Source organism: Nestor notabilis, unplaced genomic scaffold (genome assembly GCF_000696875.1).
Source record: "Nestor notabilis isolate BGI_N333 unplaced genomic scaffold, ASM69687v1 scaffold9450, whole genome shotgun sequence".
NCBI classification, from domain to species: Eukaryota; Metazoa; Chordata; class Aves; order Psittaciformes; family Psittacidae; genus Nestor; species Nestor notabilis.
In genome coordinates, this window is record NW_009912445.1 from 2,913 (window position 1) to 22,570 (window position 19,658).

At 35.0% G+C, this 19,658-nt stretch overlaps 1 protein-coding gene across 1 annotated transcript in view; it reads left to right on the top strand.

The window, feature by feature from the left end:
• Window positions 1-3,585: 3,585 nt before the first annotated feature.
• Window positions 3,586-19,658, top strand: part of TRDN (triadin) — a gene marked incomplete at its 3' end in the record, with an annotated part of 43,645 nt that continues 27,572 nt past the window's right edge. The window contains exons 1-2 of the mRNA XM_010019465.1: window positions 3,586-3,790; window positions 16,604-16,741. Of these exons, the coding sequence (XP_010017767.1) occupies window positions 3,586-3,790; window positions 16,604-16,741 (343 nt within the window). The remainder of the gene's footprint in view (window positions 3,791-16,603; window positions 16,742-19,658) is intronic.

Genomic DNA, 19,658 nt, shown 5'->3' on the forward strand with positions numbered 1-19,658 from the left:
ATGTAATACAGGCAGTAAAAATTCTCTTGGGAGAGAAAATGTGTATTATATGGGCAGCAATGATGTCTGGAGGAGTTCAGTAATCTGACTTTAACCTGTTGCTGAATGACCCCCTTACTTGTAGAAGTAAAACTTTCTAGGCTCCATCAGGTGATTTCAAAGCAACAAAAATGCCTGCCTCTCATTCCCACATTGGGCACCTGAAGACCTACTGGCTTTTTGGGCAGGAGCTCTGCTTAACTACGGAACTGCTGGCTGCACCTTTGGAAACATTGCCGGTGTGTAGGTCCCCTCTTTCTCTACTGGTCTTGCTGTGTAAATAGCATTGCTGCAGGTTTGGGGAGGAGATTAGCACTGGAGGAAGACAGACAAAAATGCACACAACACTGGGCACTTCAAAGCAAGGAACAGGCAGAGAAAAGCATCAAGATAATACTATGTAAAAAGAGAATGGATTTAGGTGGGAGGGCAGTCATCTTGGAATTTTTGGAATCAAACCCCACATGAGATTATGTAGTAGCAATATCAATATCTCCCATGGGAGTCCTCAGATAAGCTTCTCCAGCCAATATTGTTTATAATAGTATCTAGAGACATAAAAATCTAATTTCTGTTTTCAGTCATTTGGGATATTCTGTCTGGGTTCTTACAGGAGATTCAGAAGTTAGTGTGCTGTAGATGGTGCCTGCCAGTCCTATACGAATGACTCTGATATCATGAAGCATCTATAACAACACTGGAGACCTTTCTTATGTCTTCTGAATCATACTGCAAGCACTTGCATCAGGATCCTTTGGCAGTATAACAGCATTTTTCTTAGCTTGACTTCTAGTCAATAGCTGTTCGTTACCACTTCAATGAATGCAATGGTGGTGATTTTCTTGTATAACATCCCGAGTTTTTAAGGAGAAATCTGACATGGCTACATCAGCAGCCAAAAGCATGCAAAAGATACTCTTCCAGCGTACTTGAGCTTTGTCTCTACAGAATTGCTCAGATTGGTAAATTATGGAAAACTGTTTTCTTTACCAAAGAAGGCATACAGCAGTCTGAATTTGAAAAGTTAGGTATACTAAATAGGAAAGAACAATTTTTACATAGCAGCAAACCTAGAGGAATGGTCCTTTGAATGGTAATTATAAGTCCATATTTACATACATATGTAGAGTTTTGATTGTGTGTGTTATACCTGTGCAAATATCTGTCGTTAGTATGTCCTTGGAGATGTGCTGTGGTACTAATCAGATTTGTCAAGATGAGACAGTACCTTTCTATTCTCTCTTACACATCATAAACTCTGACTGATATCCCCAAGGGAAAAAAAAATCATAATGTGTCATTTATGACCTGTTGCATGCACAAATTACTAGCATTTTGTATGCAGTAGAATGACAAAATGCTGTTGATTTTGAATTTGACTTTTGGAATCAGATTTTTATTGCTAGTTGTCACTTGACAGATTTTTCCTCCTGCTGTGAAATATTAGATCTAAAATTTACGTTTGGAGAAATGGAAACAGTGATGGGTTTATAATATTTTTTCTAAAAAAAAAAAAAAGTATAAATTCTATCCTAGTAGATAGACATTATTCATAAGCAGAATAAACATTCTATGAATAAGACTAGATTTCAAATAAGTAACAAAAAACATGTAATATGTCAATCTTGTTTTGCTTATACAACACTGCTGTGTAGCAGAACAGCTTTCCAGGGCTTGAAGCAAGGCACTGATCAGTGGCAGGATGCTCGTGCAGAAGGAAGCTTAAAAGGTAGAGCTAAGGGAAGTACACACAAATGCAATGCACTACATAGCAAACAAAAAAATTGTAGAATAGTTAGGGTTATGAGTTTGAACACTCTACGGATATTACCTATTAAGAGGGAACCTCTGATACCAAAATTGTCTTTCCCACTTCTACAGATATATGTGAGATACATCAAGGTCATTTCAGTAGCACATTAGATTATTGTTCTCACTTTCTACAGAAAAAGGAACAAACCAATATTCATTAGCATAAGGATTGGAAGACTTGTTATGCCTTTTTTTTTCTTTTTAGGAATAAATATAGATACCTACAGGTAATATCAAGCTGGTATCAAGGAACTAATCCTTCCTTCATTTATTTATTTGAGAATATCAATATAGTGATTCTCAAATAGAGGCTACATATATGTTCTGATGGCAAATATCTGAGTCTTCGACAGCCTTGTACCTTAGCTCTAGCGAAGGTTTACAAATGCATATTTGTCATTTTCTAAGTAAAAACTGAAACAAAATCTGTTTATCTGTGTATAGAGCAGTTCTGTCACCCTCCTTACCTCATAATCCTAGAAAATTATTGGCCTTATAAGTTGTATCAGCTGTGACAGAAGATAGGTGATCTCAGGGCAAGAGGCAAAGGTATGAGCAAAATAGGCAGCACCAGATCCCTTGAAATTTCAGACCTCTGTTTTGGCAAAGGTACCTGAAATCCCTGGCATTAATTTAGGACAGTTGGTATCATCAACCAGACCAGGAATATATGTAACATATCTTTGAATACTTTAACATCAGCATACAAGCATATATTGTAAACTTAATCAAGTATAGATACTGTGCTCTTCTAGTTTTTGACTGTGGAGTTATGAATATTTTTACTACTGTTATTGTATATACTGGAAAACGAATACCCACCAAGATTCTTTAAGTCATCACTTTCTTTTGTGAAGAAGAGTAATTTGAGAACTTTCAGATGTGGTCAGGCTTCCACAACCATAGTTTTGGTTTGTGTTCCAAATTAACATTTCTTAATACCCCAGGATGAAGCAGATTAAGTCACTATTGTTAACTGTTCATTAAACAGTTAATGCATGTCAACTGTTTTCTTAGCTAGTGTATGTAAGTACTCACCTTCCTACCAGCTTTCAAGCACAAACCTGTGCTTTCTGGAATTAAGTCTGCTTTGGCACTGTAATTCTTGTTTCTTGAGAGACTATATCATTAAGTAAAAAATGACACAAAGATATTTAAAAATAAACTACAAGCCTTTTGGCAACTTGTAAGGATACTAGGTATGTAAATTATTTGTGTTCCTATTAGAGGAAATGGAGTATATACGTTCCTATTGACATTGATATGTGTCCTTGGCAGCAGAATTCCAGCCAAACCTCCAGTGGCATAGACACATTAGCTCTATTACAGTCAATGGAAGTACACTTAATCACATCACCTGAGAATCTGGCCTACAGCCCATAACAAGACAGCCCTTTGGACAGTAATAATATTTTATGCATTCATCAATTGCTCTCCTAGGTCTGTAGCTATTCGTGGCAGACTAAAAAATATCATATTATAATCAAAAAGGCTGGTCGTGGCTATTTCACTAGAATTTCACTATTTCCCAAATTAACTTTACTAAAACTGGCCCCAGTTCAGGAAAAACTCCTTCCAGAAAGCACAATTGCTGGCCTTTAATAGTGCAATATTAACATCTATGCTAAATATTCTGATTACAGAGTGATTTCAGAACAACATTCATATTCTCAATTTTTAGGCTCCAAGAGTTACATTCTATTTTCCTCTGTTTTGACTTTTTACCTAGGACATATGTCTACAACCACGACAATAATAGATGGTAAGAACGAGTCTGTTCCTTCATCATCCATGAAAGTGGGCAAGAAATCTGTTACTGAGGACCTCGTGACAACATTCAGCTCACCAGCAGCATGGCTTCTTGTTGTTGCTCTGATTGTTACCTGGTCAGCAGTAGCTATTGTAATGTTTGACTTGGTGGATTACAAAGCCTTTGCAGGTAAAATTCAGCATATTCTGTTTGACATCTTGTATATTAAAATTAAAACTAAAAAAAATATTAAGGAGTGTGTATTATGTAAATTATCTTCTTGGAGACAGCATAGTGTCTCTGCTCAGTTTGCCAAGAGAAGAGATATTGTGAAAAACGTCAGAACATACCAGTTTACACTTCATACATTTTTATGATTTAAATATCTTCATTTGTAGCCCATTGTCATCTTGGAAAATGTGTATGTTGACAGTAATATAATATGTATATGAGCATGTATGGTCAGATGTCTGTTTTGCGATTTCTATATAAAAACATTTCAAGAAGAATAAAATACTTCATATTTTCTGAAATATATTTTCAAAACTTCATAGCTGTCTTGAGTATTCTGACATGCTTAAGTAGTTCAGTGGCAAGAAAAGTGCAAAAGATCGTTTCTAAACATGGTAAGACTAAATTCATATTGAAAAAACATAAGCACAGACGGCCAGATTCTTAATATTAGCTAAGTCGCATCCTTGTCTTCAATAAGGCCATAATTCTAACCTAGTTTAAGACTGACAAATTGACTGAAGATCAGGTTTTGGGGTACATATCGGTTACTGAAGGCAAAGATGAAAATGAAGGGGGTGGTTGAAGGAATATGGTCATAGTTGAGAAATGAGAGAAAAGGAGTTGGGAATAGAAATTATCTCACTGCTACTTGATTTTTATGCCTTGTATTTGGCAATGATATATAGTGAAAAATAAAATAAATCGACTATGTATGTTTGTAAAGTCTTCAGCAAGCCAAAATTCTGTGAGGTAAGCAGCCTGTAATGACTGGGAAACATGTATGTAAAACAGAAAACAAATGGTTATGGGTTTTTTTCTTTCTTAAATAAGAACTCCAGCTCTAAAGTTATCACATCTGCCACAATAATTAACTAGGAATTGAAATTCCACTTCAGCCTTTTAATTCAAAACAAATTTAGTTGATGTTTCAAAGTTAATTTCCTGAACTTTGTTTACTGAAAAATCCGTAGAATTTTGTCCTGCTATATATCAATATTGACCTCAAGATTTACTTAAACAGGTTTTGAGACATAGATCTTGAAAGAAACTGACCAATCCTGGATCAATGGGTGACACAGAAGCTCGAAATATGGAGAAAACATATCACAAACCTCTCAAATTTTTTTGCTTTTCATTTGTCTTTGTTTTCAGAACAAAGTCACTTGAGTCCCAGCAAAATATAAAGTTACTTTTGAACAATCTTCCCAAATCAGACATCAGATTTTAATTATGGCACCACATGCTTGATGCTACAACACAGATAAAAAACAAGAGAGAGACACCATCATATTCTGCTTTTAATTTTTCATATTAACCATGAGTCAATCAACCAATCAATCAATCAAGTTCTTAACATTTTTTCAATAAGCAGTCAAGAACCAGGGCATAAACTCAGACTAAGCAATTCCTGAACTGGCTGTCAGCTCATACATGCTCAATATACTAGTCAGGGTAATGCTAAGCAACGAGAATATGAATTTGGACTGGCGACTGAGGAAATTTTCTAAGCAGACGGAAATCTGGTGTTCATGTTGTATTGGTTAAATGAGCATAAATCTCACAGGTGTTGATGGAAACTGGTGTTTTCAGACCAGGCTGTAGAAATAAAATTATGTAAAATTTAATCTGCAGGGTGAGTTCATATTTTGTGGAGATTTCTGGGGTGATACTTCAGTATATTTTGATTTCATGAGTTTGGTTTTTTTCCTCCCCAAAGATATTTCTGTTCCTAAGTGATAAATTAAGCTACCTGTTAAATGGGGCCTTAACAGTGAAATGTTAAGAGGAGAAACTGTTGTGCTCCTTTAGACCAGGATTTATTAGACTGTTATTTGTATTTACATATATATAACAACGACTACACAGTTTTTATCATGACCCTTTCTTTTCTACTCCTGAGTTCCTACTCAATCTGATTTTTCCAGTTTAAAATCACTGATTTATAAAAAGTCCATAGAAATAGCTGAAGATTTCACATAGGAGAACTTCTCAGGCACTATTAGCACTAAAATGATTTTCACCCTTTGAGAGTTTGGTCTTTTGTGTCCAGTGAAGGTAATGCTATCTTTTCATATAGAAAGTAAAATCTGGAGTATATTTTTAAGGGAGTCATTAATTCTAAAACCCAGTGATATTTTCTCTTGGGTTTGATACTGTTCTTTGAACAACCAGACCTTCATTGAAAAACTGAATAATTATTTTCAAGGCTATAAGTTTAGTTTTGCAAGCATGATTAAAATTAATTTCTTAGTTTTCAAATGTAAATGAAAGATACCAAAGAAATTATATTCAACTGTACGTTTTTTAATCTATGAAACACAGAATATTCAGTGTATTTTTCCTTAAATAACACTTTCATAAGTCAGTGCATTCAATTTCTTTCCTATTTCTTTACCTGAAGTTCCATGAAGTTCAAGTTTAGAAAGTACACATAGCATATGAATGAAGCAATCTGAGAAAAATAAACTTGCTAAGCCTAGAGAAGAGAAAACTGAGGGGTGACCTAGGAGCAGCCTGCAACTTTTTAAAGAGCAGTTACAAAGATGACGGAGAACTCCAACCTACAGGTTCCCACCAGAGACTTTCACTGTATTTCTGTGCAAGAAATGGCTGTCTCCATAGCAGAGCTGCTAGTAGTGACTGTACTACACAGGACTGACTTCAGCAGAAAACAGGAGGGGCTTGACATAGCAAACCAGGCTAGGAACCATATGTCTGAGGAATATATACAGTTTTATTCCTCCTGATTACACTACATAGCTGTTAGCCTCTGGCCAACAAAGGAAGTGAATGCCCTAAGTTATGAGTTACACAGATACACAGACATTCATGGAGCTCTATACATTAGCAGAGTAGGAAGTAGGTTAGATTTGAACTCAAGCATTGTTTTCTTATTTTGACAATCAGCAATTTTGCTCTCATTATCTTAAAGGGAATTAATTCAAAATAGACATAAAATACAAGTATATGTATTTTAGGTCTTATATATTCTTTTAATTTATCAGTATAAACTTCAAGTTGCCACTATGATTAGAGTGCCAAACCATAGATTTTAGTTCTTGGTTACTATGGTTTTATGTTCCTTTGGAAGTAAACTATCAAGTTTGGGAATCTTGGCAGTTTATGTAAGATGAAATTTGTACCAGAAGTAACCATATGAAAATGAGGTATTTGTTTTCATTGCTCCAGTAATAGAAAGGTTTAAGATATATTTTGTGTAATTTTACACATCCAGAGCATACTGACTGTAAATTCTGTAGTACTCTGTAGTATTCAGGAGGTGCTGGTTATGATGTAAAATATTGCAGGAGGACCCTGTGTTATGGGTTGCATATGTAAAGTGGGGCCTCGTATGTGTCGGTTTGTTCAAAGGTTAGAACAGAGATGGGAAGTTCAAGACAGCTTCGGCAGTGGATTTTGAGGAAATCATGAGACAAGAATTAGGTCAGTGCTGAAGGATTTGCCTTTGTTCTATCTACCCAGAAGGAAATTAAATTTTGCAGTGTTTCACTTTATTATGTTCATTCCTTTGAGGAAAGAATGAAAGCTTGCTTTCCTACCATGCTGTATTGTATAACTATAAACATGAGTGAAATATTTCTAATGTGGTATGAAGATGACATGCATTACAGAAGTCTGAGATGAGAAACTAGGAATCTCATGAAGTATGTAGTGTGTATGAATAAGTAGCATTGGAAGCCACATTGGAAGATCTCTTACACATTCTCAGTATTTTCAGAAATGCAGAAAATTATTCATTTTGGTTTGATGTGTGCTTTACAACAGTTTGTTTTTACTACCATCCTTTGTGTTTAGAAAATACACCTTCTTAATTGGCTTCATAATTCAGGAATGTATTTCATGCATTTCTTGTACACATAACTGGATTATATATTTTAATTGGTAAATGTAACTAAATAATTTATTTCAATCCTAAAGATTGATTGCCCAGGAATCCACATTTGTTAATGGGCTAATAAAGTGTTCAGAATTCCCTGCCATCTCTGTGACTAATTACAGCTAATTAACACCACCCTAATTTCAGATCCAGAGTGTTCAATATTCAGAGTAAATTGATAGTGATTTAGCCAGCCACCTGAAGGCCAGACTAAATCAAACCTAATAAAACTCACTAAATCTATAAAACCTAAACCTATCCACGAAATAATCTACGTGAAATTAGTGGACTCACACAGCATGATGGAATTGCCATTTTGTAGGAATTGCTTTCATAAAAGAAAAAGGAGCACAATCTTTGTGGTGGATAATTCCTTTTTCTTAGCCATAAAGAAGATTTTTAGAGACCTGCAGCAAAGGTAGATCTCTATGGAGGCAATGTCTGCCAATGACAGGAATGGGGAGCTAACAGGGCACGGAGGCAAAGAACTCCCAGCTCCACAAGAAGCAGTAGGGATTCCAGTCAGATATTTTCTTTAATTTGTTTAGGTTTGTTTTTTTGCCCTTATAAGTTAACGACAAAACATCTGACCAACTTGTGGCATGTCCCTTTGTCAGCTTCTGACTATCATGGTCTGAAGTCACCAGTTCCCTGCCTTAGCTTCTGGTCACTTCGACTACTGTCTTGTCACCACCGAAAGATTTTGGCTGGCCCTGAGTAGTCAGGATGATAAACCTATTAAAATTCTCCAGCAGAGAAAACCAAACAAATAAACAATTAAGAACCATATGTTCATTTTGGAGAAGAAAGAAACATGAAGGTAAAGATCCAGACTCCAAAAAACTTCTACTGTATGATTGACACAAGGACATTTTTTTGCCAGTCTCCTGCATGAGAAAACTGTAAGGTATACAACCTGTTAGGTGTTGGGTGTTTGTTTCATCATTAAGAGAAGTGGAAGTCAGCAAAATATAGCTATTCTACTTATTTTTATTTTTTGTGAGATAATAATTATTAGAAATGTATACATCCATTTTTCTTCTAGAGTGTCATCACTCTGTGGTCTTTCTGTTGGACTCATGGTCACTGGAAACTTTTAAGAACTGCAAAAATAAGATGGTACTTATATTTACTCTTGTATTTATAATGGTATATCCAAAAAGTGATACTACCTTTGCACTTACTTATACAGGAGAAAGAATAAACTTCTGGCTTAGCTTAAAGCACCAGCAAACTTAATGGACCAAGTAATTTTGTCTCTTGGTGCAAGAGGTGTTTCAAAGTCTCACCAAATTGAAATAATTGGTAAAAAAAGTGTTGACCCTTACAGTGCTTACCTAGTGATTTATCAAAACAGTGCTCTAATCTTTTGAAATACAATTTTTACTGTATTTGCAGGTGTCAATCCATAGCATGAATAAACAGGTTATCCATTGCAAAGTTCTTAATGAAATTTTTAATTGAATTATATGGTACTTCAACTAATGTACTCAAACCTACAAAACAATTTTTTTTTCACTGTCTTCCATAATGATAAAACATAATGATAACACCAGTTACAGGGATTTAAATCCTATTCTGGTTTAAAAAGGGGCTGCTCAGATGACATCTTATTTCCCATGTTTCACTCTGCAGTAAATCTCACAGCTGAGTTATAAACCCCTAGGAAATTAAATTATACTGGAAAGAACGACAGTCTATGAAGTACTGCAGTGTTGCAAGTGCTGTATTCATCCCAAATGGTCTAGCATATATAAGATGATAAACTGTGATAGATCAAACTTCATGAGGTCACGAAGACAAAAATAAGAAATTTCAGAAACTGTCTCAATAAATAGGGAAGGATCTGAGAAGAGAAAGGTCTTGTATGATTAAATGCACGTCATGGGATACAAAACACAACCCAAACTTATGATCCATAATGGTATCTTGAAATTTCTGCTTTTAAACAAACAAAACCAGTAATTCATTTCAGCAACAATTGCAGTAGAATAATTCTTTGGGTACTTGCTGTTGAAGAAATCTAAATAATACAACTAAAATCCACTGTATGTAATATATTCTTTTTCAGAAATAGAATATGTTTGTAGTTTGTGAAAATACCTGTGCCTTATTTAGCCATGTTTTTACATTGCTCTCTTACTGTATTATTTCACATCTACAGCATGTTTTCTTTGTAATGAACTCCAATTTCTGCTTCATAACAGCAGACCCACAGAGATTAAATAACTCCTCACTTCACTCCTTAACTGTTTCCTTTAGGCAAGTGATAGCTGAGGATGTTCATTATCACTAACGGTGTTTCTTCCTTTTTTTCATTGGCCTTTCTGTGTTTCATCCTGTTGCCATCTGCTATAGCCACCTATTCACAACATTGTGATGATCCCTGTTTACCACCTGGTAAAGACTTTCTGCCTGCAGTGCTCTCAATATGCGTGTGTGTGTGTGGTCTGCTAGACAGCAATAACAAAGCATTGACACAAGCAGAGTGCCAGGATGTGGCAGCACTGCTTCTCCACTAACCCCAACACTGCCTCGCTGGGGCTGCAAAGTTCTTTGCAATAGCCTCCTCCCCGTTTTCATACCATGCTTGAAATACATCTGTCAGCTAAGAGATACCCTGTCAGGAGACTCCCAGGAAATGGTGACAAGCTGAGAGATACTCAATTTACCATCCTAAATGCCCTTTAAAAATGTCATTGTACAATTTTCTAACAGCACTGCTTTTTTAACCTAAAGTTAAGATCTGTGTTCTTAGTCAGAGAATTGAACAGTTAACAATGATGAAAAATAAATCTTTAAATTACTTCAGATAAAATGTGTACGTATTTCAGAAAACACAACCAAATTAGGGTCTGATCCATCAAACCAAAAGTCTTTGAGATGATTTTAAATCAAGCCATATACACCAATGTATGGCTATATCAAAAGTACCTGGTATTAATTGATACTTTGTGACAATTTGTTAATTTCTTTATAAAGTTTGGCAACTAGATTCTAGTTATAACTACTTTGTTCTCATTTGATTGATATTAGAAAGAGACAGGGAAGATTTACACTACAAACTGTAGTCTTCATATTTATAATTTAAGTACCTATATAATGGAAATTACTGGGTAATATTGAGTCTGAGGGGGGTTTGGTATAGTTTTTATACTTACAATTCAGTATGATTAATTTGGTATTTTTATACTTACAATTTAATGATATCCACTAGAGTTTTTCCTGCAGATTAATGCTGCAAGCATGACAGATGTTAGTATATGAAATAGATAGATAAAGTTAAGGACAACTATGTTGATAAACTGGATTAATAATGGAAGACTTTACATATCTATTGAGTTTTATATGTTAGGTATTACTCTTCAGAAGACCGCAGAGTAGAAACAAGCTGCTACTACTAATAACAAATATTAAAAATATATAGACTTTCAAATTAAATTACAGGTCTCTCTATAACAGAATATTTTACAAAATTGAATATGTTTTATTATCGCAAACTAGTGTTAGGCTTTCGTATTTTATCAATCATGACAGAAATTCTGTCTTCATCAGCTGTACCTTGTCAATATCAGTGAATTAGATTTTATCTTTTAGATAAGTCTTTACACCAGATAATTACCATAATTTGTAATTTAATTTCATTCAATTCACTGGAGTCAAAATATGTAATTGATGAAAATCCAACAATTATTAAGTAATTCACTGTAATTCATTATAAACTTCCCCCCCCAACTTTTAAAATAGGTTGAACTCTGAGTATGTATTGAACTATTCGACAAGCAAAAAAGATTGATAAGACACTACATTCTTGACAGAGTTATTAAGACAGGAATAATGACTAAAGTGGTTTGCACAGGTAAATCAATTAGTCACTTTCTGTTGTGCACTTCACAGGAATAAATGACACAAACCATGAAACACAACCAAATTTGCTTGAGGCACTACCATGTAATTAATCAGTTCCTATTTCCAAAAGCCACTGAGTCCTTTACTCCTTATCAGTCCTCATAAAAAACAGTTTCTTCTGTTCACAAAATGCCACAATTTTACTGAAGTTGAAGTGACTTTGTCAATTTAAGAGAATTATCTTATGTCTCAAGAATGTACCTAGTGCTGATTGAAAGCCTTTTGAAGTCTGTCATTGGTTGGTTTCATAGAGCTGTGTCAAGCGTGATTTGTTAATTACCATAAAAGGGGTGAATTCTATTTTCAAATCAATTGGAGCTAAAATTGCGATCCGAGGAGAGTTCAGAACTGAAGAAATTAGTTGGTTAGAATTCCTGTTCTCACATTTTGAATAAAAGTTACTGTTTCTGAACCAGTAATGCTGGAGAGCTACAAAGAATTGTAGCAGTTTAATTTTGATGTAATGATCATGAAAGTCAGTTTCAAAATACATGGAGAGTTTTCATAAGTATTTAATACCTACAAAACATCTGAAAGCATTTCTTAAAAAAGCTTTAATCAAATTTGCATATGTTTAGTGAAGAAAATTCAAACAAACTTCAAAATTTTCTTACAGATATCTACAACAGGTAACAAACATTCCCAACGAAATTCAACTGAGTTTTCCTACAACAAAGTTTTTTGAAAGGTAGTATACAAAGTCATTCAATTTGGTGGGGATTCTTTCTCTGTAGCTTTAATTCTTCCAAATTTCAACATTTGCCAAAAAGTCTTTGGAAAAAAAAAGAAAAATTGGGGGGAAAAAAAAAGGGCAAAACTTACTTATTCTCATAGCAGTGAAAGTGCCAGCAAAGTAGTGCTGAACTTTTACTGAACTTTTTACTGAAAAACATCTCTTATATTGCACCAAGTAATAACAGACCATAACAAAACAAAATGTTATAGTAAATCACTGCTGGTGGTACCAGTGTTGGTTTGGAATGAAAACGATTTATCGAGGTGAATACTCCTATCAATCATGAATGTAAAGATACCAATCTAAATGCTTAACCAAAGTGTACAATGAAAAGAAGGATTTAAATATGAAACAGCACCACTAATAGGATCTATGTCTCATACCTCAGTCCCAGGAAAATAAACTATCTGTGCTAATTTTTCAGGTTTCCTTCCCTTTCTAGTCAATGGAAAGGAATAGACATCTTTGAAAGTTATCTCATATAACCCTAAAAAATATGCGAGAGGAAAGCAAGAGACTGGCCTTCTGAAGGTCACAGTATGTCTTTCTGCACCGGTTTTTAAGGGAGTCTGAAATCACTAGGGAAACACCTGGCTTTAAGGTACATTTGGCAGATAGGATAATTTGAACCTAAGGTGCAACTAAATGAAATTACGTACTGACAAAAAAATTCTTCAATATTAATTGCATGTTTCATCCCTGAGTTTAATCTGCTGAGTAATCATCTATTTCCTTCCCCTCCTTCCTCCTTCGGCATACATTTAGTATTTTTCTACTACATTATCAAAGAGGAACTGGCTCAGTCCTTATTTACAAGTTCAGCAAAAGGTAGAACTTCACAACATGTATCTATCTGAGAAATACTATGCATTAATAAATGCTCTTTACAGTTTAATTTCAAGATCCTGCTCCTTTTACTCCCAGCACAATAGATGATATATGAGATAAAAGACACAATATATGATATATATTGTACATCACATACCATATATAAAATATTAACCAGAGTTTATAATTTTATGTTAGGCACAAATTATTTATTGCATACTATGTAACATATTCTCACAAGAGAAGTATATTGTTAACTTAGTTTTACAATAAATTGTGTTCTGAGGTCTGCCAAGAAACAAAAAGTCAGACAAAAGACAGTTAATCCAGTCTGAATGTATTGAATCCAGGGATATGCTAAAGAAATTTACCATACTGTACCCTTGGTGGAGATTTGTAAAATAAAAAAAACTAAATTACATCAAAATACCAAGCTCAAACCTTGTTCATTCTTGAAGCAAGGGTATGCAAATCCTCTGAAAATCATTATCTTTCTTTGCATGTGCATGAAATGACATCTTTCCCTTTACTTGTTACACCCTGAACTGCTTTATTTCCTTTGCTTCTTGTGTGTTTTTGTGCTACTAGGAGAAGAACTTGCTATTTTCAAAGTTGTGGGGAGAGCTAAGAGCATGGATTTGATCAGTAATAATTTTCACTTCAGCATTACCTGGTGTGATGTTCTTAAGCATTTTAGGACACATTGTTACTGTTGCCACTAGTTTTTTAAAATTTAGGAAATACAACAGAAGTTAAACAGAAGACATATGCACAAGGAGACAACTTTCCAGACCTATGCATTAAATTGCAAGTGGATCTTAGAGCATCTGTTTGTATGCAAAATTTAATTTTGCAAATACCAGTGAAGTGTCCTCTACCCAGCCCCCAGTTTCCTAAACTTTCTATGTTAAACAGGATTTGCAACTCGGGCCTGTTAGTGTAGGCGTCAATGGAGAATTTTGCCTCTGGACACTTAAAATTTCTAATCCCTTTTCACAGTTTGCTATGAAGATGTCATGAATTAAAGACCAGGATACAATGTTGAGGGCTCTGATTCACCAGCAAAGATGGCTTCCCTTGGGGTGGTTGGAATAATTTCCTTGGCTCTTGATCTTGCTTTTCTCTAAGCATTTCCTTTGCCTGCCCAGGGGGGACAGCTCTGCTACCTGTGAAGCAGTTCTTGAATTGCTAGTTGATAGATCAGTATATTAAAATAAATTGACACCAATTTTTTACTAGTTTACAGCTGTAATCCCTGCAGCTGGAAAAGCCTGTGGCTGTAAAAGCAACTGAGCCATTCCTAAGCAGCCAGTGGGTAAAGGGTAGGTGGATAGCCAGAGTGGAAATCAAGGCAGCTGTCTGAAGTCATACCATCCCTGCTTGTGAATCAAACCCTTGGTTATGCTGAGTTTTCTCTGGCAATGTCCCTTCTATTAGTCCCCTTGGATTCCTTAGCACCTCTGTATTAGAATAAAGTGCGAATGACATCAGGGGTTGGGTTTCAGATTTACTTTTAATATCCTAAATACAAGTATTCATTCTCCCGGTAAAAAATTGAGAAAAGCGTTTGTGGCAAATCCGTTGAAAAAGTAAAATTTCTACATCTCAGTGCATGAGGACAGTGAAAATAAAATGCCTTATGAGAAGCAAAGTACACATACCCTGTTATACTACTCAATCGTTCTGAATATAATAGTGCAAACAATAGTACATTAAATTAAGAGATCACATATATTTCTTTTCAATTATGTCATTTCATCATGGCACATGATTAATTTATTTGACGTGCCTGATTGTTTAGTAGCATATATATATAATACAATCTTCAAGAAAATATTAATCAAAACATTTCTTTGGTCTACATCATTACTAACAGATGCCAAATAATAGAAAGTCAGCCTGGTCTTTTGTGTTTCAGATTAACTAATTAGAAATAAAAGGAATTATTTAGTGATACATTTGTATTTCAGATAAAGTTACTTGTATATTTCATTATAACACTTTTAGAAAATAACTGTTCATACTGCTGCTATCAAAGAAGTTGCTTCAAGCCTGCACTTTGCCTGTCTTTGTAACCTGCAAGTCCATGTTAGAAAATTTCTGATTACTGCTAAGATTTGGCTTGTGAGTCAGAACACTGCAACCAGAAGTAGTTCTGGAGAGACTTGAGTTTAACTTCCTACTAAAACATTTGCATACAGAAAGATAGTGGTAAACAGAGATACTGTTCCCATCTTGCTACTGAGCATGCATTTCTATTGAAATGCCTAGAAACAAGATGAGGTGAATGATTCAAATCACATTTGTGATTTTTGTGATTGCCTACATTTGTGGGAAACCTTCACATAGATAGGGCAATCATTCAGTCTGCCTATTCAAGCACAGTGAACAGTAACATAGACTGAGTGAGAGTTGTCCCTTTTCCTAAGCAGTGTTTGTTACAGATTTCAAGAAAGTAAAAGTTTGCTGGACAGAAAGGTCAGAAGATATACTCTATCAGAGGCTGGAAAGTTCCTCTGGAACATGGTAGGGAGAAATCTGGTGAAATCACATTTGGAAAAGCCTTTAAGGGAATGCTGGTACTACCCACTGATGGTTGCTGTCCCTGGGTGTGGATACAGTAGGGAACAGGGGCCTTACTTCCATTGGAGGTCCCAGGAAGGTGGAGCACCTAAAACTGCACAGCTTCCTTGTTTGCCAGCTTACTTGACTGAAGGAGCAGTAGGACCAGGCATGGTTAAATATACAGATGTCACAATTGGATTTGTATTCCCTTTTATTCTGGACTCAGGTTTATTTTAACCTGAGTATACACAGCTTTCTTCTTCCCATCCTTTACATGTACTTCATGTAAAGTACTCCAGGCAATGATACGACCTGCCTGTGTGGTTAGCCAGGTCATTGTGGTTAGCAATTTCACCAGCCAGGACTTGTGTAAAGGAAGAGGCTCAAGGGGACATGCGAAATGAGGAGAGAGACATAGGCTACAGTGAATCCTTAACAGTCCTCAAGAGGCAGAGGGTCTGAGCCAGAGGAAAACCTGGGCTGAAAGGAAGGGATTATCTAAACGGATTAATATGAGGTAGAATCAAATCTGTATTTATACTTCGCCCAACCAAGCCTCAGAAGAAGAGCCAGAACGTGGAGTGCAGTGTCAGCACTGCATCCCTAATCACTCTGCAAACAGCAAATATAGTAGGATGCAGTTTATACCAGCCCTGGACAGGAAGGAGAGCTGTCTTCAAATAATAAAAATTAACATTCACAATCTTTGTTTTTATTAAAGTAGATAGTATAATTAGTCCTGTATAAAATGAAGATTAACTTTAATCACTGAAGGAGTGTTTGCTGTTTTTTTTTTTTTTCAAACGGCTTTTGTTTTAAACTCTGCACTCAGGAAGATCTGTTCACAAGCTCAGCACAGAGCCATTGAGAATCATTCATGAGGCATTGGAAGAATCCACTGATTGGCTTTATGGCTTTTTTTCTTTACTGTCTGACATCGTATGGAGTGATGATGATGACAGTGATGAAGGTATTTCTAATGTAAAGACTTCTGTAACTGCTCTAACTGCTGTTTTACATGCATTATGTTGGCTTACTCAGCTTTTAACCTCACAGACAAGAAGGTCAAACAAAACGAAAAGTGAACATTGTTGCTAATAAAGCATCCTCTGGCTATTCCAATCAGTAATATGGTCTCTTTGTTAACTTTCATCTCATGTTTAATGTACCATTACAGGAAAGCTGTCAGAATTAAATATTACCATTAGTACATCTTGAAGTAAAGAGCACTAATTTATACATACTTCAAAGCCGCAACCAAAATATACATCAGGATATTGCTTCAGAGAATGGCAATAGCTACTTTCTTTTAATCAAAAAAAAAGAACCCTGGTAAATATACAAGATAGAACAAGAAACTTACAACTTCTTAATTTGATATATTTATGACAAAAGAATATGTTGAATAAAAAAGGAAAAAAGAAAGAAAAAGTAGCATTTTGGCTGAAGTGGCCAGATTTTGGATGGCATATTGCAAATGAGTTTATAGAAGCTATGTTTCTGCATTATAGTAATATTCTTCATCTGACATCATCTGATAAATGAATGTAAGTTGCCATCCTTTCAAGTTTGGAAATAAATAGCCTTCTGTTATAGAAAAAGTAGTACCCTAGTATGAGCAGTGCAGTAGTGGATCATCAAGTCACATTGTAAGCAATGAGTGTAGGAGAGACATCTTCATTTCATAGTACTTTATTTTATATTCTATTTGGCTCTACCAGAATATAATTAAAAAGCACATGTATTGAATGTGACTTTTGCCAGTTTGTTCATAAACTTGAGATGTTATCAAATTTCTACCTTCTAAATGTGTGCATGAGCTTTTTATATTAGCATCATATATGAATATTAATAGATAGGCTGCTACATGTAAGTCTATGAACTGGGCATCCTATTCTGAGATATGCTTTGCAACTAACAGAAAGACAGTCTCTTATACGGTTGAGAAAAGGAAAAGGCGAAATACGAATAGCTTGCTAAAATTTCAACAGTGTTCATTTTTATCATTTCATAGCTCCCAGAGAAGCAGAGAACTTTCAAATACTCCAGTGGATAAGTGTTAATGCAAGTATAAAAAGTCATAAAATACTTGACATACAAAAATTCAGGGTACGAATAGCCACTGTTTGGAGACTCAGTCCTACCAGCCTTTGGCCCAAGTGGAATTTCATCAGTATCTGCTACGAGTGTGAAAAGACAGCAGGCAGCTTACTGCATTATATCATAAAAAGCAAGTTCATGTGAACTCCCTGCCCGCTGTTCACTGTGGTCAGTGCATCTGAGGCTGCATACTTGCCACAGTCATTCAGGCTAACTCCTTTAAATTTCATGTCCTACCTGGAGGTGGAATAACACACTGAAGCAATCAAGTGCTCATATTTCCACTGAAATTAATTTTTGCCTTGGACTTCACTGGAAGAGTTGCTAGATTTACAACCTTGATAACCTGCATCTACATTTTATCATTTGGAGCTAAAATGGAAATGCTGACTGGACCTTTCCTTAAAACAGCGAAACATGCATAAAATCAAGAAAACTGTAAATTGGGTCACAAGTTAACATTCAGAAGCACAAACATAGATTTTGATGCTTCCTTGGTTACCACTGCATGTTGAATTTATCTACCCTAAACCCAGGAAAACCTGTATGGTGAGGTACATTATGAAAAATCAAAAATCTCAGAATAGAGTGCTTGTCATTTAGCATATAAAGAATAGTTTACTGTTCTTTGTTTTGTCTTTTTTACTAAAATGAGCCAATATGAGAAAAATGTGTGATTTTTTTTTATTTTTTTTTTTAATGATGATGACATTTCTTCTCTGACATTTATTCTTTACTCTTGGCTTAGGTGAAGTGGAACCTTCCCTGACAAAAGGTTGGTCACTTGTTTTACTCTAGAGGGCAACTATTTTACAACCATTATAAAAATCAACAAATATATCTTTGATATAGATTCTGTCATTAGTTACATGTCGGTCTACTAACCTTGCAAGTTTTTATAAACTCGTTAAATAAGAAACTTTAATAATAATACTTACTGTACTTTTTTCTGCTCTGTGAAAATTATTGACTGTTTCATTAGTATCCAGAAAATCTGAAAAATTTTCATGAAATTATAGGATTACAGAAATATTTTCTATACCCTTGCCCTGCATGTGGGATTCTTATTAATGCCAATATGAGTTACGTGTATGTCTGGATTGAAATAATGTTAAGTAATAATAGTATAGAAAGGATATTTGGTGAGAAATAAAGATGTTGTAAAAACATTTTACCTTGTGCCAACACAGAAACCTAAAATAAGAACTACCAAATCTGCTGAAAAAATTACTTAGTTATTATTGAATTTTTAAAGCAGACAAGTAGAGCAAGTAGAGTTTACAATATAAATCTTTTTAGATATTAAAATTTTTATGGTAAAGCATAAAACTTAAGCTCAACTTCTATTAAGTCAAAATGAAAATGTATTAAAAGGCTTGAGATAGTGGTGATAGGATGTAAAGCTTTTCAAAACTAGCATATGTTTCTTTCTCCAAATTGAGCAAAGCTTGATAATAGCAAGATGTGTAACCAGCCCTATGTGACCTGAATTTGGTATCCATCAAATTCTTAATAGGTAAATGCCTGTATTGACGAATCTATCACCCCAACTGGTGCTGAGATTACAATTCAGTTTTCTCTGAAGTTAATTGGAACTGGATCAGGTTTCTATTTAATGAAACATTTTGTCGGTCTTAATAGGGAATCCAAGGAATGGGCTTGAGGACCAGGGCCATTCATCTTTCTATGGATGATCCTTCATGTTAGGAGAGAAGACAACTTATAGACAGTGTACGAGAACATTCCATCTCTTTACTCCATCAGTAATAAACACAAAAGGTTCAGCA